Source organism: Schistocerca cancellata, chromosome 8 (assembly GCF_023864275.1).
Source record: "Schistocerca cancellata isolate TAMUIC-IGC-003103 chromosome 8, iqSchCanc2.1, whole genome shotgun sequence".
NCBI lineage: Eukaryota > Metazoa > Arthropoda > Insecta > Orthoptera > Acrididae > Schistocerca > Schistocerca cancellata.
The window spans coordinates 218,450,108-218,475,800 of record NC_064633.1 but is presented as its reverse complement, the minus strand read 5'-3'; the positions used below and the strand labels follow the sequence as shown (position 1 = coordinate 218,475,800).

The following is a 25,693-nucleotide window of genomic DNA, read 5'->3' as shown; positions in this document are numbered from 1 at the left end:
TTATCTTACTCCTATATGAATCCATATCTTGCACACTGTAGTGAAAAGGTCCAAACATTTCCATATTGAACACTGTCAGGAGAATGATGCAAGCAGCTTAACTTGTAATTTTACAAAGACTCATATCATACAGTTCTAAACAAATAAAAATGACTTGCTAGTAGCAGAAACAGAGATAGATGAAGACACATTAGATAAAGCTCACTGTGTGAAGTTGCGAGACATCCAAATGGGTAATATACTGAGGTGACATCAGCATGAATTAACCAAAAAGCTCAGTTCTGCCTACTGTGCACCAAGAAATTGTGTTGACTTGCAGAGGGTTCCAGAAGCATACTTTGCATCTTATCATTCTGTATTATCATATGGCATAATCTTCTCTGGCAAAGCAGTTAAAATCAAGAAAATATTTATTTTATAGAGATGAGCAGTAATACACTCATACTCGTGAATTAAGGATAATTACAGAATGTGGTGCCACATGACATGGCACTACACAAAACTGGCACTAATATCATAGGCACATAGGGAACACACACGACACAGATCAGTAAGCCCATGGTGTTGGTGATAAGTTGAGAAAACCGTCCCGAAACACATGTGCTACGAAATGCTACTGTTTCCTGTGCATGTAGCCTGACATCAATATGGGATATGATCACCATGCACACATACACAGTCCGTACAATGGGTTGGCATACTCTGGACCAGGTGGTCGAGCAGCTGCTGAGGTATAGCCTTCCATTCTTGCACCAGTGCCTGTTGGAGCTCCTGAACTGTCGTAGGGGTTTGAAGACGTGCAGCGATACGTCGACTGAGAGCATCCCAGACATGCTTAATGGGGTTTAGGTCTGGAGAACAGGCAGGCCACTCCATTCATCTGATATCTTCTGTTTCAAGGTACTTCTCCATGATGGCAGCTCGGTGGGGCCGTGCATTATCATCCATCAGGAGGAAGGTGAGACCCACTGCACGCCTGAAAAGGTGGACATACTGGTGCAAAATGACGTCCCGATACACCTGACCTGTTACAGTTCCTCTGTCAGAGGCATGCAGGGGTGTACATGCACCAAACATAATCCCACCCCACACCATCTATCTGGAGACAACTGTTCCAATGCCTACAGTAAGGTCCCAAGCAAGGCTACCTGCAGTACTCCGTGGCCGTCTGTGGGCACTGGTGGTGAGAGATCTGTCTTCTTGTGTTGTTGTACACTGTGGACATCCCATACTATAGTGCCTGGATACGTTTCCTGTCTGCTGGAATCGTTGCCATATTCTTGAGATCACACTTTATGGCACATGGTGGGCCCGTGCTATGACCTGCTGTGTTTGACCAGCTTCCAGTCGCCCTAGTATTCTACCCCTCATAACGTCATCAATGTGTGTTCTTTGAGCCACTTTCAACACACAGTCACCATTAGCACATCTGAAAATGTCTGCACCATACTCTGACATGCAGCAACACACCTCTGTGTATGTGGACTGCTGCCAGCACCACTGTGCTATGACCGCAGGTCAAATGCACCGCATGGTCATACCCTGAGGTGATTTAAACCCACAAACTGCCCACCAGAGCGTTGTTTCACCATGTATCAACATTATCCTTAATTTATGAGCATGAGTGTAATGTAATGTATTACAAATAATATAGCAAAATATTGAAGAAGTAATCCAGAAATCAAAGTAGCTTTGTTATGAGAAAAAGATAATTACATCAAGCAACAAAATAAAAACTGTGTAGGCTATAGTGAAGACAGAGACAGGTGGAGCCAAAAAGGAAGAGGAACAGATAGCTCTAAAAATGGTTCGAGTCTTATGTACATTAATGACCTCTCATCTATTACATTGCCAGATGCTAAGTTTTTTTTGTTTGCAGATGATACAAACATTGCAATAAGTAGCAGTTCAACATTAAAACATTGTCCAGTTCATACAAATGAACTTCAAGGTCTGTTGCCTTTTGTTGCTAGCAAATGTTAATTTTTTTATTTCTCCTCCGTGAACTTTTAATTCTGTTTCCAAATTTATCCTTTTGTTACATTTACTGCTTGCTCAGTGTACATATTGAACAATGTGGGGAATAGGCTACAAGCTTGTCTTGCTCCCTTCTCTGTTACCACCTCCTTTTTATGTCTGTGGACTTTTTACAAATGCAGTTTTGTTTCTATACAAATTGTTGATGCCTTAATGCTCTAGGAATTTGATCTCTGATAACTGTAAAACACCAAACAGTGAATTTCAGTCAACATTGTCAAAAATATTTTTTAAATCTAAAGTTTCTTTTATACATACAGATTTACCGCCATGCACTTTATCTTTTACAGTAAGTCATAGGGCCAGTATTTCCTCGCATGTTACTATATCTCTGCCAGACAAATTGATTCTCTTGTCATTTCATTTTTAGTTAATTCTTATTAGTATTTTGCAGCCATAATGTTATTAAAAGGATAGATTGCTGCTCACAATATAGAGGAGACTTTGAGTTGCAGACAAGCACGATGAAAAGTCTGCTGTGCATTTATGCTTTTAGCCAAAAGTCCTTCTGAAGCAAAAAACACACATTCACATAAGTGCATGTCCTCCTCCCCCCCCCCCCCCTCCCCCCACACACACACACACACACACCTGCAAGCTCACGGCCAATGTCTCTGGCCAGTGTGACCAGACTGCAGACCACAGCTGCACCCGATTGGAGAAGCAATCTGTTGCTGGTGGCTAATGAAGATGTTAGGGTGAGGAGCCGAGGGATAGACAGTTAGGGTTAGGGGGAGGTATGCTGTAGCTTATGGGAGCGTGCAAGGATGTGATGGGTATTGGGTAGGGTTGCTATGTGCAGTCAGAACTTTTGGGGGAGGGGGAGGGGAGTGGAAAAGCAGAGAAGGGGGGAAAGACCAGTGGATGCATTGGTGGAATAGAGGGTTGTGTAGTGCTGGAGTGGCAGCATGGAAGAGGATAGGTAGGTGAAGTACAGGGACTAGCAAAGATTGAGGCCTGGCGGTTTTTGGGGAAGAAAGCTGTATTGCAGGGAGATTTCTCACCTTGGTAATTCAGAAAAGCTAATGGTAGGTAGGATCCAGATGTGAAGCAGTCATTGAAGTGAAGCACATTGTGTTGGGTAGCAAGTTCACCAACTAGGTGGTCCAGCTGTCTCATGGCCATTTTTTGTCGGCATCCGTTTGTGGGGCAGAAAGCTTGTTAGTTGTCATACTCTCATAGAAAGAGCACAGTGGTTGCAGCTTACTTTGTAGATCATGAGTACTGTCACAGGTAGCCGGTCTTTGATGGGATGGGACTGGAGTAGATAGTGGTGGGAGGAAGTATTGCACAGGTCTTGCATCTAGGTCTATTGCGGGGACATGCGTTACGAGGCAAGGGGTTGCGAGCAGAGATGGAGTGTGGCTGGAAAAGGATATTGCATTGGTTCAGTGGGTGACGGAATACCATTGTGGGAGGGGTGGGAAGGATAGTGGGTAGAATATTCCTCATTTCAGGGCACAGCAAGAGGTAGTTGGAAACCTTGTGAAGAATGTGATTCAGCTGCTCTAGTCTTGGGTGGTACTGAGTCATGAAAGAAGTGCTTTGTGGCCAGGAGCATGGATGGTATGTTGGAAGTGGTAGGTGACTGGAGAGAACTTGCAGGAGGTCTGTTTCTATACAAGGAGGATAATTTCAGTCTGTGATGGCCTCAGTGAGACCCTTGGTATATTTGGAGAGGGATTGCTAACCACTACAGGTTTTACAACTGTAAGTGGCTAGGTGGTACAGAAGAAACTTCTTGGTATGGAGTGTGTGGGAGCTGTTGTAGTGGTATTGGTGGGTAGGCTTGATATGGATGGAGGTAGTAATATAACCACCCTTGAAGTGGAAATCAACATCAAAAAATGTGGCATGTTGGGATGAGGACAACCAGGTGAAGTGAGTGGGGAAAAGGTTTCGAGTTTGTGGAGGAACATGGATAATGCTTCCTCACCCTCACTCCAGATCGTGAAGATTCTGGGTGCTTAGGAAGGATTGCTGTTGATGGCCCACGAACAGAATGGCTTAGGATGGTGCCATGCTGATGTCCATTGGTGTACCATGTATTTGTTTGTAGGTGATGCATTCAAAGGAGAAGTAATTGTGGATGAGTATATAGTTGCCACAGTGCGTTTGGAGTCAGTTGGACATTGGGAAAGGTAGTCTTCAATACTGGAAATTCGGGGTGTTAGTGTAGATGGAAGTGGCATTAATAATGATGAGCAGGGTGCTGTGTGGTAAAGAAACAGGAATAGTTAAGAGTTGGTGGAGGAAACGGTTGGTATCTTTTATATTTTTCTAGCTGTACCCAACCACACTTTGCCGTGGCTCTGTCTACTTAGATGGAAAAGGAAGAAAACATAAAGCACACATTTCTAATATGTATGGGAATTGGATTTATGTTCTAGCCTCCTTATCTACCCTGTTTCTGTCCATCTCCCCCTACTCCATTCTTTGTCCATCTCCTCCTTCCTCCAAATTGTCCATTACCTCTTCCACCATTGTCCATCTCCATCTCCTCCCCCCCCCTCTCTTCCTGTATCTCCTCCTGCCCACTCCCTTTCCACCCTCACTGTCCATTCGCTGTCCATCACTTCCTCCACCTCTTTATGTCCACCTCCTCCTTCCCATTTTCTATGTCCATTTTGCTCCACCCCTCTGTCCATTTCCTCTTCTCCATTCTCTCTGACCTTGAGTTTTGTTTGTTATTCCAAATTCAGAATCTGCAGCAGCATTCTAATCATAAAATAAAACTTTCCAGTTTGTTAACAATGTTTCACTACTGTGTGTGTGTGTGTGTGTGTGTGTGTGTGTGTGTGTGTGTGTTTTAAAAGGTATATAGTTTATATGTGTCTAAATGTTTTCCTAAAAACACACCCTTATTAGAATTCAGTAATAGTTACTTCTCTCAGCCTCCTCCTGTTTTGTTTGTAAGCTGTACATAGGATGAACAACTGTCAGAAAGTCTCTGTACAGGCTTGACTTTCCTTTCATGATCATTTTGTGAGGCACCTGTGACAAAAATCCTTTCCTGCAAGTGTCAAAAGGGGATTTGTTGTCCATCTGCATGGAATTATTTGTAATAATTTATAAAGCAATCCATGCCTCCAATCTGCCTCACATGATAGACTTGAATCAATGAACACAACTGGTGTTATCCGTTTCATTTGGTATCGTGCTTCAATTAATGTTGTTGGTGATAAGACTTGGTCAGTGCAGCTAATCCTGGAGTCTAGTTGCTAAACAGTAAGGTTGTGACAGATTACAGGACTAATCAAATTGTATAGAATTTGTTGAAGGAAGTTATAAATGGTGGTTGTTAGAGGAATTGGTGACAATTCTTAGGCTGGTCTGATGACTTTGCAGGTTTGAGTATTGCTATCAATTTAAGAGCGTCATCTTTTGTGGGATGGAACCAGATATCGTAACATCAGAGAATAATTCTGCCCGCCAACTTCTTGGTTAGTTCCCATAATGCAGAAGAAATTACAGCTGCAGAGAAAGTTCTTGATAACTCTGGTTGCTCATTAATGTTATTTTTGAGTGATGTAAGAAAGATCATGTTTCTCTACTTGATGTCTGAAAATTTAGTGATTCAGCAATCCCTACACACCTAGTTCATCTGGCTGTATCAAAGCTCTGAAGCAGGTTATGTGCCACTTCTGGGTCACCACTTTTTAGATATTCATCATACTGCTTTTTAGTTTCATCCAACCCATATATATAATAGAGGGAAACATTCCACGTGGGAAAAATATATCTAAAAACAAAGATGATGTGACTTACCAAACGAAAGCACTGGCATGTTGCTAGACACACAAACAAACACAAACACAACTTCTTCACTTTTGAAGACCAGACATACCAACAATTAAAGGGAACAGCCATGGGTACCAGGATGGCCCCCTCGTACGCCAACCTATTCATGGGTCGCTTAGAGGAAGCCTTCTTGGTTACCCAGGCCTGCCAACCCAAAGTTTGGTACAGATTTATTGATGACATCTTCATGATCTGGACTCACAGTGAAGAAGAACTCCAGAATTTCCTCTCCAACCTCAACTCCTTTGGTTCCATCAGATTCACCTGGTCCTACTCCAAATCCCATGCCACTTTCCTTGATGTTGACCTTCACCTGTCCAATGGCCAGCTTCACACGTCCGTCCACATCAAACCCACCAACAAGCAACAGTACCTCCATTATGACAGCTGCCACCCATTCCACATCAAACGGTCCCTTCCCTACAGCCTAGGTCTTCGTGGCAAACGAATCTGCTCCAGTCCGGAATCCCTGAAGCATTACACCAACAACCTGACAACAGCTTTCGCATCCCGCAACTACCCTCCCGACCTGGTACAGAAGCAAATAACCAGAGCCACTTCCTCATCCTCTCAAACCCAGAACCTCCCACAGAAGAACCACAAAAGTGCCCCACTTGTGACAGGATACTTTCTGGGACTGGATCAGATTCTGAATGTGACTCTCCAGCAGGGATACGACTTCCTCAAATCCTGCCCTGAAATGAGATCCATCCTTCATGAAATCCTCCCCACTCCACCAAGAGTGTCTTTCCGCCGTCCACCTAACCTTCGTAACCTCTTAGTACATCCCTATGAAATCCCCAAACCACCTTCCCTACCCTCTGGCTCCTACCCTTGTAACCGCCCCCGGTGTAAAACCTGTCACATGCACCCTCCCACCACCACCTACTCCAGTCCTGTAACCCGGAAGGTGTACACAATCAAAGGCAGAGCCACGTGTGAAAGCACCCACGTGATCTACCAACTGACCTGCCTACACTGTGATGCATTCTATGTGGGAATGACCAGCAACAAACTGCCCATTCGCATGAATGGACACAGCCAGACAGTGTTTGTTGGTAATGAGGATCACCCTGTGGCTAAACATGCCTTGGTGCACGACCAGCACATCTTGGCACAGTGTTACACCGTCCGGGTTATCTGGATACTTCCCACTAACACCAACCTGTCAGAACTCCGGAGATGGGAACTTGCCCTTCAGCATATCCTCTCTTCTCGCTATCCGCCAGGCCTCAATCTCCGCTAATTTCTAATTTCAATCTGCCGCCGCTCATACCTCACCTGTCTTTCAACATCATCTTTGCCTCTGTACTTCCATCCCGACTGACATCTCTGCCCAAACTCTTTGCCTTTACAAATGTCTGCTTGTGTCTGTGTATGTGTGGATGGATATGTGTGTGTGTGCGAGTGTATACCTGTCCTTTTTTCCCCCTAAGGTAAGTCTTTCCGCTCCCGGGATTGGAATGACTCCTTACCCTCTCCCTTAAAACCCATATCCTTTTGTCTTTCCTTCTCCTTCCCTCTTTCCTGACGAGGCAACCGTTGGTTGCGAAAGCTAGAATTTTGTGTGTATGTTTGCGTTCGTTTGTGGGTCTGTCGACCTGCCAGCGCTTTCGTTTGGTAAGTCACATCATCTTTGTTTTTAGGTATATTATTCCTTCATGGATTGTTTCCTTCTATTATAACCATATCATTCACATATATATATATATATATATATATATATATATATATATATATATATATATATATATATATATATATATATATATATATATATATATATATATATATATATATATATATATATACCAAACAAAAGCGCTGGCAGGTCGATAGACACACAGACAAACACAAACATTCACACAAAATCTAGCTTTCGCAACCAATGGTTGCCTCGTCAGGAAAGAGGGAAGGAGAGGGAAAGACAAAAGGATTTGGGTTATGTTAACAAATTTCTCTCCTTCAGAAACACTTTCCTTGCCATTGCCAGTCTACATTTTATGTCTTCTCTACTTCGACCATCATCAGTTATTTTGCTCCCCAAATAGCAAAACTCCTTTACTACTTTAAGTGTCTCATTTCCTAATCTAATTCCCTCAGCATCAACCGACTTAATTCGACTACATTCCATTATCCTCGTTTTGCTTTTGTTTATGTTCATCTTATATCCTCCTTTCAAGACACTGTCCATCCCGTTCAACTGCTCTTCCAAGTCCTTTGCTGTCTCTGACAGAATTACAATGTCATCGGTGAACCTCAAAGTTTTTATTTCCTCTCCCTGGATTTTAATACCTACTCCAAATTTTTCTTTTGTTTCCTTTAGTGCTTGCTCAATATACAGATTGAATAAGATCGGGGAGAGGCTACAACCCTGTCTCACTCCCTTCCCAACCACTGCTTCCCTTTCATGCCCCTCGACTCTTATAACTGCCATCTGGTTTCTGTACAAATTGTAAATAGCCTTTCGCTCCCTCTATTTTACCCCTGCCACCTTTAGAATTTGAAAGAGATTATTCCAGTCAACATTGTCAAAAGCTTTCTCTAAGTCTTCAAATGCTAGAAACGTAGGTTTGCCTTTCCTTAATCTTTCTTCTAAGATAAGTCGTAAGGTCAGTATTGCCTCACGTGTTCCAATATTTCTACGGAATCCAAACTGATCTTCCCCGATGTCGGCTTCTACCAGTTTTTCCATTTGTCTGTAAAGAATTCGTGTTAGTATTTTGCAGCTGTGGCTTATTAAACTGATTGTTCGGTAATTTTCACATCTGTCAACACCTGCTTTCTTTGGGATTGGAGTTATTATATTCTTCTTGAAGTCTGAGGATACTTCGCCTGTCTCATACATCTTGCTCATCAGATGGTAGAGTTTTGTCAGGACTGGCTCTCCCGAGGCCGTCAGTAGTTCTAATGGAATGTTGTCTACTCCCGGGGCCTTGTTTCGACTCAGGTCTTTCAGTGCTCTGTCAAACTCTTCACGCAGTATCGTATCTCCCATTTCCTCTTCATCTACACTCTCTTCCATTTCCATAATATTGTCCTCAAGTACATCGCCCTTGTATAGACCCTCTATATACTCCTTCCATCTATCTGCTTTCCCTTCTTTGGTTAGAACTGGGTTTCCATCTTAGCTCTTGATATTCATACAAGTGGTTCTCTTTTCTCCAAAGGTCTCTTTAATTTTCCTGTAGGCAGTATCTATCTTACCCCTAGTGAGATAAGCCTCTACATCCTGACATTTGTCATCTAGCCATCCCTGCTTAGCCATTTTGCACTTCCTGTCGATCTCATTTTTGAACCGTTTGTATTCCTTTTTGCCTGCTTCATTTACTGCATTTTTATATTTTCTCCTTTCATCAATTAAATTCAATATTTCTTCTGTTACCCAAGGAGTTCTACTAGCCCTCGTCTTTTTACCTACTTGATCCTCTGCTGCCTTCACTATTTCATTCCTCAGAGCTACCCATTCTTCTTCTACTGTACTTCTTTCCCCCACTGCTGTCAATTGTTCCCTTATGCTCTCCCTGAAACTCTGTACAATCTCTGGTGCTTTCAGTTTATCCAGGTCCCATCTTCTTAAATTCCCACCTTTTTGCAGTTTCTTCAATTTTAATCTGCAGTTCATAACCAATAGATTGTGGTCAGAGTCCACATCTGCCCCTAGAAATGTCTTACAATTTAAAACCAAGAAAGATGATGAGACTTACCAAACAAAAGCGCTGGCAGGTCGATAGACACACAAACAAACACAAACATACACACAAAATTCTAGCTTTCGCAACCAAAGGTTGCCTCGTCAGGAAAGAGGGAAGGAGAGGGAAAGACGAGAGGATTTGGGTTTTTAGGGAGAGGGTAAGGAGTCATTCCAATCCCGGGAGCAGAAAAACTTACCTCAGGGGGAAAAAAGGACAGGTAGACACTCGCGCGCGCACACACACACACATATCCATCCGCACATATCATGGTATGTGCGGATGGATATGTGTGTGTGTGTGCGCGAATGTATACCTGTCATTTTTTCCCCCTGAGGTAAGTCTTTCCGCTATATATATATCCTCCAGGGATCACACTGTTTTCTGCATTTATCATAGCTCTAACATGTCTCTCATTCTTATTTGCTTTTTGGAAATCCATCCAAGAAACTTATCCAGATTTGTAGCAAATAGATAATAGATCCCATTTTGTTTTTCTGAAGTTCCATCTAGGTTGTGTAAAGAATGATACCAGTGGATAATGTTGTCTGTATGCCAAATCTTGTAATATAAATTGGGAACTTTGTAGATTATACTCATGTTTCCATGCTGCTGACACAAAAGTTTTTTTTATTCTTTGTGTCACACACCAAATATAAGTTGTTGGCATCAATTTATGACAACTTCATCATTTTCATTATGCTTCTATTGAGTGTTACGACTGTTAAAATCTCAGAGAGATATGGCAGGATGTTGTGACATCTGAATGACTTGTTGAGGCCAATAGATAGCTGGAGGATTGTGTATATTAATTACTGTTAGTTTGCTAATTTTTACTGCTGCTTTTTAGATTTCGTAGAGATCAGATGCAGAACATAGCTATGCATTCCTGATTGACAATCGTACATAAGTTGGCACTCCACAAGTGTGATAGTAAATGCTCTTAATATGCTAGTGTCAGGAATTTTTGCCCCCACATTCATTTTATCATTATTTTCAGCATGAGTTTCCTTGATAGCAATATTTTGATAAAATATTTTGATTTACTTATGTCTTCAGTTGATTTGACAGATCTTGATAATAGTTCCGAAGTTTATAGCTGGAGAGAAGTGAAAAGTGCTGTTCAGTCCATGTCTTGTAAAAAAAGTCATTTTAGCCAGAAGGTCTTTGAGATTATCTGACTGCCTCTGCTTCTCAGTTTTGGATATTTGCCTGTAAGTGGCTGTTCTTTAGCACCGCCCAGAGGAAATATGTGATTTACCGTATTTACTCGAATCTAAGCCGCACCTGAAAAATGAGACTAGAAATAAAGGAAAAAAAAATTCCCGAATCTAAGCCGCACCGGATATTTGAGACTCGAAATTCAAGGGGAGAGTAAAGTTTTAGGCCGCACCTCCAAATCGAAACAAAGTTGGTCCATTGCAATATGAGACACAATTTAGGTCGAATGAATGACGATACAGCTACAGTAGTTTGGTTCGAGTCGTAAGCTTAGCAGTTAAGCTTTACCAGGTAGCCATTGCTATGCGTCAGGCACTCCGTCGGTATTTATACGGGTACCCTTACTTTTTCACGTGCTTCGTCTGGTTTGAATCGATTGCTCATTTTGCTTTGATCAGATAAGTGCTGTTTTCTTTGTTATAGGTGTTTGCGGCACTCTAAGCTGAAAATGCATTACTGTACTGTGTCACGCATTGTTTGTCGCATTGATAGTGCGTGTTTACGGCCTGTCGCCGCTCGCGGCATGGCTTGCTTTTGTGCGCGCTACCGCCGCTTACAGTTCAAAAAAAAAGAGAGAGTAATCGTCTCATTAGCGAAACAATGGCAAGAGACTGCTATTTGTTGTTACTTACACTGCTGCTTTCTTTGATAATGATCAACAAGAACCAAATAATAGACTGCGTATGATAGAACATGTTCTGAACGAGAGTTAGGCGAAAATGTTTCTCCGTTTGAAAATCTTTGCGGCCGCTTCTTTGGTACATCAAATTCTGCACAGAAATTAGAGTCATCTTAGAATTACAAATCTAGTCAGTTGCCGTGCTTCATTTCTCACTGTATCACTATTAGGCATAAGAATAATACGAATATAAACATGACACGATACGTATATTCTTCCGTGTTTGCTGTTTCACTCTAGTTTCGTAGTTTATTAGGCAGGCAGCAAACACAAAAGAATACATGACAAAATGTTGATATTCGTATTATTCTTATGGTGAAGAGAATACTGCATATGTGATTCACATTTCATCAGGTTCCTATTAGCAACCATCTCTTCTCACGGGTAGGAAAAAATTCAGAAAGTAGAGTTGGCCATATAGACAAACATTCCAAACAGTCTTGCATGTCGGATTTTCTTAGTACATTGAAATTCTGCTACATTCGAAGATCAACAATACGGAATTTGTATTTACTTTGTTGGATAATGTATGAAAATGCAGTGGTCGAAACTCGGGGCGGAGAAAAAAAGCTCGTCTTCCACCTTTTTTTTTTTAATTTATTTACTGACGCGGAGGTTTTGGCGCCAGTATTTATCTTTGTGCCTTTACGACGGCAGAAGTTAGTTGTGGCGGCACCTACCAACATTTTTCAGAACTTCCACTTGCCTTGCACTCGATTCTAAGCCGCAGGCGGCTTTTTGCATTACAAAAACCGGAAAAAAAGTGCGGCTTAGATTCGAGTAAATACGGTAATGAATCTACAGAAAATACAAAAACAGTGAATATTAATATAGTTCACCAAATTTGCTTCATAGAATGGTTTTTCTAGATGGGCAAGCTCTCCATACAGCCAAATAATTTTCATGCTTAGAAAGGTAACACACTTAAAAGAAGAAATACCAGATTAGAGAAATATAACTTTGTTAAGGATGAGAGTCAGTAACATGCAACATAGTTGAATCTAACATTAGAGAAGACAGAATCACCAAAGGTTCTTTAGGAAATGCACAGAAGTAGAATGGAAGTAAGAGGCAGCTGTTCATCAGTTGAGCACCAATGTTGAAAATGTAATAATTTGACACAGTACTAGGTGATACAGTATTTTATGACTTACGTAAACTAAATTGTGAATGTTTTTTAAATATTTCTACTCTTAACGTCCTGCATACATTGTGCTTATACTTTCATGACAGTCGTGTTTTGATTGGCAGATATTTAATTTTTAGTAGGAAGTCATCTGCTGATTTAGTGACCTAATAAAGCAGTGATATAGAATATGCTCAGAATGTACATTACAGTCACAGACATTCTGCATGACTTTATGTAGCAACTTAATTTAATTATTCTGTGGTCTTCTATGTAGGCATCACGATCAGCCAGCTTCCTACACAAATAAACACCTGCCCCATAGCGACTGGCAAATGACATGACAGATGGCACATTGGTAGTAGATGCTGGTGATCACTAATCACAACAGGGTCAGTTTAAAATGTGTGCCGTGCAATCCATACCATCTGGACCCCCCTCCATAGCACCAGTTTCTCTGGCTTACTTAAGTGGGAACTATCCCTCCAACACATTCTCCATTCCCGTGAACTGGTTCACTCTTTGCTAGTCCCTGTTCAACACCTATCATCTCCCCTGTTCCCACGTGTGTTCAATTCTCCACTCCTCAAAACAGCCCGCTTCTCTCACTTTAGTTCAATTTATAGATTTACAAGTCTATAAATGTTCATTTGTGTGGTTCCCTTTGGGTTCTTCCATTACACTGTTTTATACTAGGCTGAGTTGTCTGGTGCCTTATTGTTATTTCATTCCCTTGCTGCCCTTCTGTGTCCTAGCTCCATCTTATCTTCACCGCTCCAGTTCTCCTACCTCTTCCTTGTCTATCTCAATCACTCCAAGACTAATTATGACCCAAGGTGCAGAACATGGTCAGTGTAACTGTATGTATCTGTGGACTCAGAACACCCTTTCATATCAAGTTTACTACTGTGTCTAGTCCTCGTTGATAAACTATCTACTGCTAAGTACATCTACAACTTACTGTGAGGATTATTTTTACTCATTCTGTTTGGTCTGTTAGCCAGTTTCCAGTGACAGTTGTTCAACAAGTGCAAATAATTTGTATTTCCATTATATTGACAGCATTTTTTATATTGAAAACATTTATTCCTAGCTTTTCTTTGTTTTTAATTCATATTTGTTTTGTTGCTTGCTTGACAGTTTGCGGTTCGCTATCAGAGAATGAGAGGCAAACATGTACTCTTCCCATTTGGCTTTCATTGCACTGGCATGCCCATCAAGGCATGTGCAGATAAACTGAAAAGAGAGATGGAGGAATTTGGCTATCCTCCAAATTTCCCCTCTGATGATATATCTCCCATTGTCAAAGCAGCTGAACTTGAAGATAATGTTCTGAAAGATAAAAGCAAAGGCAAAAAGGTAAAATTTATTTGAGTTTTTTGTATCTGCTAAATATTGCCTCCATAGGTGAATGGAGTTTCAGATAACATTCTGTCTGATTAATGTAAAATGTGTAGAGCATAAACCCACTTCAAATATATTACAAAATTAATAAAATTAGAAAGAATGTTTGCTGATGACTTCCTTTTCATTTGTACATAAATTAGAAAAGCACAGTATCTGATTCTGTTAACAAAATGTAGTTCACCAAACTGATCGTAATAAGAGCTTCAGAAACACCAAAAATAAAATGGTTTCTCCTAAACCACTGAAAGGACTTTTTCACCAGTTCTCTCTCTCTCTCTCTCTCTCTCTCTCTATCTATCTATCTATCTATCTATCTATCTATCTATCATAAATCCCTTTTTTTTTAGTTTCCATATTAGATGGCTCTCACTCAAAATTGGACAATGCATTTATTCTATTATAGGGTACCACCCCTGTCACATGGTAACTTACCCTAAAATGGTAGAGAAAATCATGTACAGCATCTGTCTGTGATTCATGTAAACTTTGTCCTTTTTGTTTTTTCTATTTCAACTGTTGGTGTGTTGCTTTTGTAAAGAGAGTTTCTCTGTAAAAGTGAATAGAATGAGGAAGAAATAATATTTCATCCCACATTTTTATACTGGGTGAGCACTACTTGAAAATACTTACGTCTTTCTAAATGCATAGAGACAAAAGAAGAAGATAATTTTCCTCTACCTTCTCTCTTCATTTCTTTCTTCATTTAATACATTTATTTGTGTATATTAAATTTCTTACTGTAATTATATGTTCAAGTTTTTGATGTATTTATTACTTATAAGTTTTTATATTATTTATTTTCTCTTTCACCTCATTTTTTTCTTCCTAACCCTTCTTCTTTGTTCACCTCCTCCACCCATACCTGTTTTAATTGTATCTCTAGTGCTAGCCACTCCCCCTCAAATAAGTGGTCATCCTTCCAAGGCTACCAATTGGCCATCCTAACTGCTCTTCATCCTCCTCCTCATCTTTCCTGATCCTCTGCAAATCATCACCTGTTCAGATATTACTACTGCTACAGTGTGTGTGTGCGAGAGAGAGAGAGAGAGAGAGAGAGAGAGAGAGAGAGAAGGAAACCCATACCTTCAAAGAAGTAATTTGTTACACTGTCTGCCTATTTCAGAGCAAAGCCACTGCAAAAGCAGGTGCTGCAAAGTATCAGTGGCAAATTATGCAGAGTCTGGGACTTGATGATGAGGAAATTAAGAAATTTGCTGATCCGCTATACTGGCTTGATTACTTTCCACCACTAGCTGTTGTTGACTTGAAAACTATTGGTCTCCATGTAAGTGCTTTTTATAATTTCTTAATTAAATGATATTGTCATCTTCAATCACATATAATTTAAAAATAATTACATCACGCATAGTTTATGCTCTGGGTAATTTTTGCATTCCTGTTAGTGGCTGCTATTATTGTCTTTGAGTTAACTTTATTTATACATGTCCATAGTTACCATTATAACTTTGAAACAGTAAAAACAAAATTGAAATGTGGCTTTCTTTGTATGCTGAAAAAAGTGATTCTTCTTCTTGTTGTAGTACTGACCTGTGCTTGTATCCAATAATTATTTAATTATTTCACTGCAAAAGTAACTAAAAAGTAAAAAGTTTATTTTGAGTGAGTGAATTCAAGCAATGTAACTGTTGTGTGTGTGTGTGTGTGTGTGTGTGTGTGTGTGTGTGTGTGTGTGTGTGACAATCACTGCTATAAACTGATAGATAAGAAATCTGTCTTCTTTATTCTCAGTCATAAATGAGATAGGAGAAACCTGAGGCAATTGTTGCACATGAGGAGCACATCATTATTACATAAATGCTCAGATCATCTAAATTAAAAGTGGAGATACTGCTGTTTACAGTTTCAAAGACATTTAATTTAAGTGCATTTATAACTATAGCAATATACCAATATTAACATATCTGTACTTAATAGTCCGCAACACATGGTCCAGTGATCAGCATTGTTACCTCTAGATCGCAGGATCGTGGATTAGATTCTTGGCTGGGTCTGAGACTGTCTTTGCTCCATGGGTGGGCGGGGGGGGGGGGGGGGGGGGGGGGATTGTTTGGGGAAGGAGACCAGACAGCGAGGTCATCGGTCTCATTGGATTAGGGAAGGAAGGGGAAGTAAGCCGGCCGTGCCCTTTGAAAGGAACCATCCCGGCATTTGTCTGGAGAGATTTAGGGAAATCACAGAAAACAGCTGGACACAGGATTGAACTGTCGTCCTCCCGAATGTGAGTCTAGTGTCTAACCGCTGCGCCACCTCGCTCGGTGCTCCCTGAGTAGGTGTTTGTGTTGTCCTCATCATTTTATCTCACCTTCATCGGCATGTAAGTTGCCAAAGTGGCGTCAGACTTCCACCAGTCAGCCAAAGTACCCCAGATGGGGTCTCCCAGCCACTGATGCCATGTAATCATTTCACGTACCCAATAGATAACATATGTTAGTGGGGAAATAAAATTCAATAATCTACTGTAGCATTGCTAAGTTTTAGGTCTTGCAAAATTATCAGTACATTAATGAAAGTACTAGTTTAGTATAGCTAAAGTGTTTACTAAAGCACTAGTTGAATATAATCTAACTGATATGTTATTAAAAACAAAGATGATGTAACTTAACCAAACGAAAGTGTTGGTACGTTGATAGAGACACTAACAAACGCAAACACACACACAATTCAAGCTTTCGCAACCCACTGTTGCTTCATTAGGAAAGAGGGAAGGAGAGGGAAAGATGAAAGGATGTGGGTTTTAAGGGAGAGGGTAAGGAGTCATTCCAATCCCGGGAGTGGAAAGACTTACCTTAGGGGGGAAAAGGGACAGGTATACACTCGCACAGACACACACATCCATCCACACATATACAGATGCAAGCAGACATATGTAAAGGCAAAGAGTTTGGGCAGCGATGTCAGTCGAGGGGCAAGTACAGAGGCAAAGATGTTGTTGAATGACAGGTGAGGTATGAGTGGCGGCAACTTGAAATTAACGGAGGTTGAGGCCTGGTGGGTAACAGGAAGAGAGGATATATTGAAGGGCAAGTTCCCATCTCCGGAGTTCTGATAGGTTGGTGTTAGTGGGAAGTATCCAGATAACCCGGACGGTGTAACACTGTGCCAAGATGAGCTGGCCGTGCACCAAGGCATGTTTAGCCACAAGGTGATCCTCTTTACCAACAAACACTGTCTGCCTGTGTCTGTTCATGCGAATGGACAATTTGTTGCTGGTCATTCCCACATAGAAAGCTTCACAGTGTAGGCAGGTTACGTGGGTGCTTTCACACGTGGCTCTGCCTTTGATATTGTACACCTTCCAGATTACAGGACTGGAGTAGGTGGTGGTAGGAGGGTGCATGGGATAGGTTTTACACCGGGGGCGGTTACAAGGGTAGGAGCCAGAGGGTAGGGAAGGTGGTTTGGGGATTTCATAGGGATGAACCAAGAGGTTACGAAGGTTAGGTGTATGGCGGAAAGACACTCTTGGTGGAGTGGGGAGGATTTCATGAAGGATGGATCTCATTTCAGGGCAGGATTTGAGGAAGTCGTATCCCTACTGGAGAGCCACATTCAGAGTCTGATCCAGTCCCGGAAATTATCCTGTCGCAAGTGGGGCGCTTTTGGGATTCTTCTGTGGGAGGTTCTGGGTTTGAGGGGATGCAGAAGTGGCTCTGGTAATTTGCTTCTGTATCAGGTCGGGAGGGTAGTTGCGGGATACAAATGCTGTTTTCAGGTTGTTGGTGTAATGGTTCAGGGATTCAGGACTGGAGCAGATTCGTTTGCCACGAAGACCTAGGCTGTAGGGAAGGGACCGTTTGATATGGAATGGGTGGCAGCTGTCATAATGGAGGTACTGTTGCTTGTTGGTGTGTTTGATGTGGACGGATGTGTGAAGCTAGCAGGTTCGAATCCTGCCTCGGGCATGGATGTGTGTGATGTCCTTAGGTTAGTTAGGTTTAAGTAGTTCTAAGTCTAGGGGACTGATGACCTCAGATGTTTAAGTCCCATAGTGCTTAGAGCCATTTGAACCATTTTTTCTAATCAACACAATCTGGAACCACAACACCCTAATTCAGTACTTAACCTTTCCTCCAAACCTCTCTCCCAATCCGAAACCTCTGTCCTATCCAAAGACTTCACCTTGAGCCCTACTCCCAGATTCAACCAAACAGCCCTCGTCAGAGATTTACTGTCCTACACTCATACTCTCTGCTGGAAATATCACTTTGCCACGAAGAAAAATAATCCTAATCCTAATCCTACTCCTAATGATCCAGCTCCCCAAGACACTATTCAAATTGAACCCTGCCTGGAACAGTTCCGTCCTCCGCCACAGTGGGACCCACCTCCTCTTCCTCAAAATCACCCTCTCCAAACCTTCCAGGAATTTCTCACTTCCAGCCTTGCCACTCAATCCTTCTTGAAAAACCTTAATCCTACTCCCAACGTCACCACAGGTGAAGTCCAGACTATCTGTGATCTGAAGGCTGACCAATCCATCGTCATTCTTTTGACGGACAAGGGTTCCACGACAGTGGTACTTGATCTTCGGGAGTATGTGGCTGAGGGACTGCGTCAGCTTTCAGACAACACTACATACAAAGTTTGCCAAGGTAATCCCATTCCTGATGTCCAGGCAGAGCTTCAAGGAATCCTCAGAACCTTAAGCCCCTTACAAAACCTTTCACCTGACTCCATCAACCTCCTGACCCCACCGACACCCCGCACCCCTACCTTCTACCTACTTCCTAAAATTCACAAACCCAATCATCCCGGCTGCCCATTGTAGCTGGTTACCAAGCCCCCACAGAACGTATCTCTGCCTATGTAGATCAACACCTTCAACGCATTACATGCAGTCTCCCATCCTTCATCAAAGACACCAACCACTTTCTCGAACGCCTGGAATCCTTACCCAATCTGTTACCCCTGGAAACCATCCTTGTAACCATTGATGCCACTTGCTTATACACAAATATTCCGCACGTCCAGGGCCTTGCTGCGATGGAGCACTTCCTTTCAACCCGATCACTTGCCACCCTACCTAAAACCTCTTTCCTCATTACCTTAGCCAGCTTCATCCTGGCTCACAACTTCTTCACTTTCGAAGGCCAGACATACCAACAATTAAAGGGAACAGCCATGGGTACCAGGATGGCCCCCTTGTTCGCCAACCTATTTATCCGTCGCTTAGAGGAAGCCTTCTTGGTTACCCAGGCCTGCCAACCCACAGTTTGGTACAGATTTATTGATGACATCTTCATGATCTGGACGCACAGTGAAGAACAACTCCAGAATTTCCTCTCCAACCTCAACTCCTTTGGTTCCATCAGATTCACCTGGTCCTACTCTAAATCCCATGTCACTTTCTTTGACGTTGACCTCCATCTGTCCAATGGCCAGCTTCACACGTCCGTCCACATCAAACCCACCAACAAGCAACAGTACCTCCATTATGTCAGCTGCCACCCATTCCATATCAAACGGTCCCTTCCCTACAGCCTAGGTGTTCGAGGCAAACGAATCTGCTCCAGTCCTGAATCCCTGAACCATTACACCAACAACCTGAAAACAGCTTTCGCATCCCGCAACTACCCTCCCGACCTGGTACAGAAGCAAATAACCAGAGCCACTTCCTCATCTCCTCAAACCCAGAACCTCACACAGAAGAACCCCAAAAGTGCCCCACTTGTGACAGGATACTTTCCGGGACTGGATCATACTCTGAATGTGGTTCTCCAGCAGGGATACGACTTCCTCAAATCCTGCCCTCAAATGAGATCCATCCTGCATGAAATCCTCCCCACTCCACCAAGAGTGTCTTTCCGCCGTCCACCTAACCTTCGTAACCTCTTGGTTCATCCCTATGAAATCCCCAAACCACCTTCCCTACCCTCTGGCTCCTACCCTTGTAACTGCCCCCGGTGTAAAACCTGTCCCATGCACCCTCCTACCACCACCTACTCCAGTCCTGTAACCTGGAAGGTGTACATGATCAAAGGCAAAGCCACGTGTGAAAGCACCCACGTGACCTGCCTACACTGTGAAGCTTTCTATGTGGGAATGACCAGCAACAAACTGTCCATTCGCATGAACAGACACAGGCAGACAGTGTTTGTTGGTAATGAGGATCACCCTGTGGCTAAACATGCCTTGGTGCACTGCCAGCGCATCTTGGCACAGTGTTACACCGTCCGGGTTATCTGGATACTTCCCACTAACACCAACCTATCAGAACTCCAGAGATGGGAACTTGCCCTTCAATATATCCTCTCTTCCTGTTACCCACCAGGCCTCAACCTCTGTTAATTTCAAGTTACCGCCGCTCATACCTCACCTGTCATTCAACAACATCTTTGCCTCTGTACTTCCGCCCGACTGACATCTCTGCCTAAACTCTTTGCCTTTACATATGTCTGCTTGCGTCTGTATATGTGTGGATGGATATGTGTGTCTGTGCGAGTGTTTACCTGTCCCTTTTTCCCCCTAAGGTTAGTCTTTTCACTCCTGGGATTGGAATGACTCCTTACCCTCTCCCTTAAAACCCACATCCTTTCATCTTTCCCTCTCCTTCCCTCTTTCCTAATGAAGCAACAGTGGGTTGCGAAAGCTTGAATTGTGTGTGTGTTTGCGTTTGTTAGTGTCTCTATCAACATACCAACGCTTTCGTTTGGTAAGTTACATCATCTTTGTTTTTAGATATATTTTTCCCACATGGAATGTTTCCCTCTATTAAATTGATATGTTACTAAGATTTATATCAATCGTGTAATGACTGTGAACTAAAGCAGCATCTATTTGCGAGGCAGTCATTTGTGTCTATCGTACAATCTCCATTAATTGACACTTAATAACAAATACTACTCTAACAAATCGTATATACATGATCTCTAGTAAAAAATTTTAATTTACTTCCATAAATAAAGTTGTGGTAAATAATTTTTTGTTGTAAGAAAATTTCATTACACACAATATTTACTTTAAATGCATCAATAGATGGAGTGGTTATCACTCCCGCTACACAATGTGTGTGCCAACTTTTACCTTGAAAGTATCATGTGATCTCCATTCTTGAAGTTATATGCTGTAGTGGACCTGTTATGCACTGTGGCGTGTGATCTTTTGTGGTGTGTGGATGCTAAAAGAGCCCCTCAATCTATTCAAGCCACTAAAATGAGTTAATCAGTTTTTCAATAACACTTCTGTATCATGAGCTGTGATTGGAAAGTTTTAAGAATGGATCCGCTACTGCTTACCGGTTTGACGGGCAGGTACACGGAGGGTGGAGAGTGAGTAATTGCCTTGTCCTCTGACAGGAAACTGTGTTTCCTTTATTCAGTTCATTGTGGCAGCTGGTTGAGTGTGGCTCTGTTAGGGCTTGTTGCCGAATTTTGTCTGCGTAAAAATGGACGTAAAAACGTAGCAACGAGTTTGTGTGAAATTTTCTTTTAAAACAAGAAAATCAGCTTTGTGGCTCTGAGGCACTGCCAAGCAGTGACAGCAAAGCATAAGCGGGCCTCCATAGCAAGTGGAGATGCTCACTAACTGTCGCGCCTTGTCAATGTTCTGAACTGATTCCTTTGACATTGTTCTGTCAGCAATGCAGAGTTGTCCGAAAGTGTTAACACTGAGTGCCCTGACTGCAGGGCCAATTTCAGCATGAGCAAACAGAAATTAGGGTAAAAAAATCTGCTGCTGTTATGAGTCACTAATTGTCACTTTTGTGTGTTTCACTTCTGGTAAACTTTCAAGTCCTCCTGTGTATTGTCAAACGCCTGGAAAGTTGAAATAGTCTGCAGAGGTTGCGGCTTCAGGGTGAGCCAAGCTAGTGAAATGAAATGTTTCACCAAATCATGATGCTGATTAAGCTGCTGCTGTCACTAGTCAAAAAATTTCACATCTTTTGGAGCCATGCTATCCAATTGAATTGGGCCAGTTTTGGCACAAGTTTTGTAGTCCCCAATAAAGATTACAAAACTCATTTACTTAACAGTGGAAAATTCAGGATGGAATAATGACAATATTATGGAAAGGGCAGACTGCTAATCACCATATGAAGATGTTGTGTTGCAGACGAGCTCAACAAAAAGGCTGCTAAACGTTTTAGGTTTTGGGCACCGGGTCTGCTTCTAAAATAGAAAACACACACACACACACACACACACACACACACACAAGACCATTGTGTCGGGGCACTGTTGCCGGACCATGTGTAGCAACTGTGCCTGATGGGTAAGCAGTCAGTGTGTGTGTGTGTGTGTGTGTGTGTGTGTGTGTGTGTGTGTGTGTGTGTGTGTGTGTGTTTGTTTGTTTGTTTTCTACTTTAGAAGCAGGTCTTGTGGCCAAAAGCTCAAATGTACAATTGTCTTTTTGTTGTGCCTGTGTGCAACTCATCATCCCCTTTCATTTACTAGCACTTCGTTGAGTGTGCTGAAACACACACTAAATGACCCACAGTTTACAAGAGTTCCAGACCCTGGAAATTTCCAGGACTACAAACGAAATAATCAGAACTAACACAAACTGAATTACAGTGTTGGAAAGTGTGTGAGGCTTAAATCATCACGTGGCCATATGGTATCACACTCAGCTGAAGTAGAACTTAATAGTGGTAGGTGGACCATCACTATACTTAGATTCCAAATAGGACCATTCGTAACAAGATCAGTCTAAAAGAATAACCAGTGTAGTGTCCTTTACAGCATATGATGCTGTTCTGTTCTGTTCTACCTCTCATAGAGAATTGCAACTGTAATCATTTACATGACTGCTAATACTGTGTGTGTGTGTGTGTGTGTGTACAAAATTACATTGACATCTGACCATCTCTTGTGGCTGCTTCACTCTTTTGTCAGGCGGTGTAGATGGATTCGTGGACATGCAGCGTCAATGATGGGGCTAAAATAGGAACTAAGATGCCATCACGTGTATGCCATTTATCATACAACGAGCTTGAAGATTCTTAAATTCTTGAACACTAATCAATACTTTTTACTCTTCCTGATAAACTTGGACAACATAATGAAATATTTGCTCAGCACCTACATGTATCAGAATCAAAATTTTATTGTCTCATTATGTACATACACAAATAATTGATTTAAAGTATAGGAGACTCGTCATTATAGATAATGTAACTGAGATACATAAAATGCATCAAAAGAAATCTAAAGGTAATCTTTATTTACAAAAATTAGTACAAAGTTATTTCATTACTCTAAAAAAGAAAACTTCATCACCATTTAAAAATTCCATGGGTGAATACCGACACTAGGATGTAGGATGGCATGTAATTTTGTCTTGGGTAAACCTAGTTCCATACTGAATGTTTTTCACTTTTAATTTATTATGAATTTTAGTAACCTTGTATTGAGGAGTCAGAGTTGAGTGTTAGTCTGTGAGATAGTAACATGAAATTATTTTTGTTTCATGTATCATACATATTTTGGAAATGGTTTTCCATAATTAATTTTGGGTTGGTGCAGGTAAACGAATCAGAAATATATACACATGGAACAGTTAAAATTTTTAGATCCCTGAATAAAGGTCTGCATAAATATCTAGGCTTAATATTGCATGTATTTATAGTATTTGCATTTCCGTGAAAGATTATTCTATATTGTACAAGAGACTCGAAATAGCTGTAATAAACAATTTTCCTAGTGTCCCTATTACTTCTGTAGGAGAATTTTGTCACTGCAACTGCAAGTCTGTTTAATTTGTTTCCCAAGTAGCTTATACGAGAAGACCAGGATAATTTTTTGCAGTAAACATCCCCAGGTTACTTACTGCTTGTATTTACTAAGATATATTCTTTATCATTTGCCTACATTCATGAAGAAACAAAGACCCTCAGTTCCTGCTCATGTAGAGGACAATTAAAGTATATTGTAGTCATTGTCTTCAGTCCGAAGACTTGTTTAATGCAGCTCTCTACACTAATAAACTTGAAAAGAAATGGCACTGCCCAAGATACAGATGCAGCATACAACTGTCAGACACATTCATCTCTTCACCCCTCCTCTTCCTTACTTCCTCCACCTCGAGCACCACCACTACCACAATATGCCTAGTCTCTCTCTGAAGGTACAATTCATTATATAAGGTCAGTCTTTCATATGTGGCCACCACACTGCTGCCAGTAAATGTATGTTCATCTACTTTTTGTAAGCAGATATTCTCTTTATGATTTATAGGTTGATTGGCGACGCTCATTTATCACAACAGATGCCAACCCATTTTATGACCAGTTTGTGCGATGGCAGTTTCTACGGCTTCATGCTCTTGATAAAGTAAAGTTTGGAAAGCGTTACACAATCTACTCTCCATTTGATCGGCAACCTTGCATGGATCATGACAGGAGCACTGGAGAAGGGGTTGGTCCAATGGAATATACTGTAGTTAAGATGAAGCTTCAGGAGCCATACCCTGAGAAGCTGAAGTGAGTATTAAACTTATGTCATGAATTATTGTTCGAATTGGTGTCTTTCTTGAAACATTAAATTTAATTTTGTGTATAACGCTTGATGCTAATGACCCTATACTCAAACTTCTTTACCACACTGATACAGTCTTCCTTTACACAAATCAGAAGAAGGACAAGCTGTTTATAAGAATGAAAAAGCAAATTTTTTGCAGTGTTAATTAAGATTCCTATCTTGTGCTGACATAGCAAGCAATTAGAGTATTACAGAAATTTATGCAGGAGGCAAGGGCAAGGTAGAGGGGGCCATTCTGAAATTGCCATTTTTTTGTATAAATTATACAATAATTGTTAAAGACATAGTATTGCCCCACTGCTATTAACCACGTAATGCTACAACTGGCATAACATCCTTTCAGAAGCATGTGAGGGGACAGGAAGCAAAGATAATATAAAAGAAAGCAATTTATTTGCCATTGATTGGTTTTTGATGAGCAATGCTCTTTCAGATGTCCAGCTGAGATGATAATTTAGTTATTATGTACAATGTCTTGAATAGTTACATAGCTGTTTTTTCCAGGTGTTGAAAGCTGTACATACTTTCTACTATATCACACACTGTTTTTGTAAATCTAAGTAGCCATTCCAACTTTCCTAAATTGTATTTTAACTAAAGTTCAGTCTTGATCACAACACTTATGTCTCAATAACATAGGTGACCGGTTTCGGTTATATTTATATAACCATCTTCAGACCCATGGCTTCCTTGGAGGATGGTAGGCGGAGCTCTCTTCAGCTGCTACGAAGTCAACTGATCCTATAATACTCTATTGATCACTGTTTCCAAAAATGTTTACCAAAAATTTCCTGAATTGGTAGATCTTGAAAAAGGTATACTTAATGTAAACAAAAATTAACCTTAAAATTGTAAAATCCAAGCTCCATTAAGGCATCTGAATTAATTTTCAGTGTCATGGTGGGGTTGTACTTTCCTTCTTGTTCTGTTGTAAACAAATAGAGAAGTACTTCATTTCACTTTGACGTTTGACAGTTATTTGTGTGCTCCTGGATTGGATGCACAATTTAAGTGATAGAAGTAATATAACAGCAGGGGAGGAGGAGGGGGGGGGGGGGGGAGAATATGACAGAACAAAAATAAATTTGCAGAGAACAGATAACATGTATTAATTCAGTAAACAAGAATATCCACAGTGAAAAATGCCAGAAAATGAAGAGAAGGGAGGGTGGAAAATCAAGGTTGTAGTTAAAATTTTCAATAAGAAATCGAAATTAAAAGTGTCTGTCAT

The 25,693-nt window shown here is 41.3% G+C and overlaps 1 protein-coding gene across 1 annotated transcript in view; it reads left to right on the top strand.

Moving 5' to 3' along the window:
* LOC126094493 (leucine--tRNA ligase, cytoplasmic) overlaps window positions 1-25,693 on the top strand; it is a 176,650-nt gene that overhangs the window by 69,740 nt on the left and 81,217 nt on the right. Inside the window, exons 3-5 of the mRNA XM_049908902.1 lie at window positions 13,697-13,915; window positions 15,087-15,248; window positions 24,160-24,404. Of these exons, the coding sequence (XP_049764859.1) occupies window positions 13,697-13,915; window positions 15,087-15,248; window positions 24,160-24,404 (626 nt within the window). The remainder of the gene's footprint in view (window positions 1-13,696; window positions 13,916-15,086; window positions 15,249-24,159; window positions 24,405-25,693) is intronic.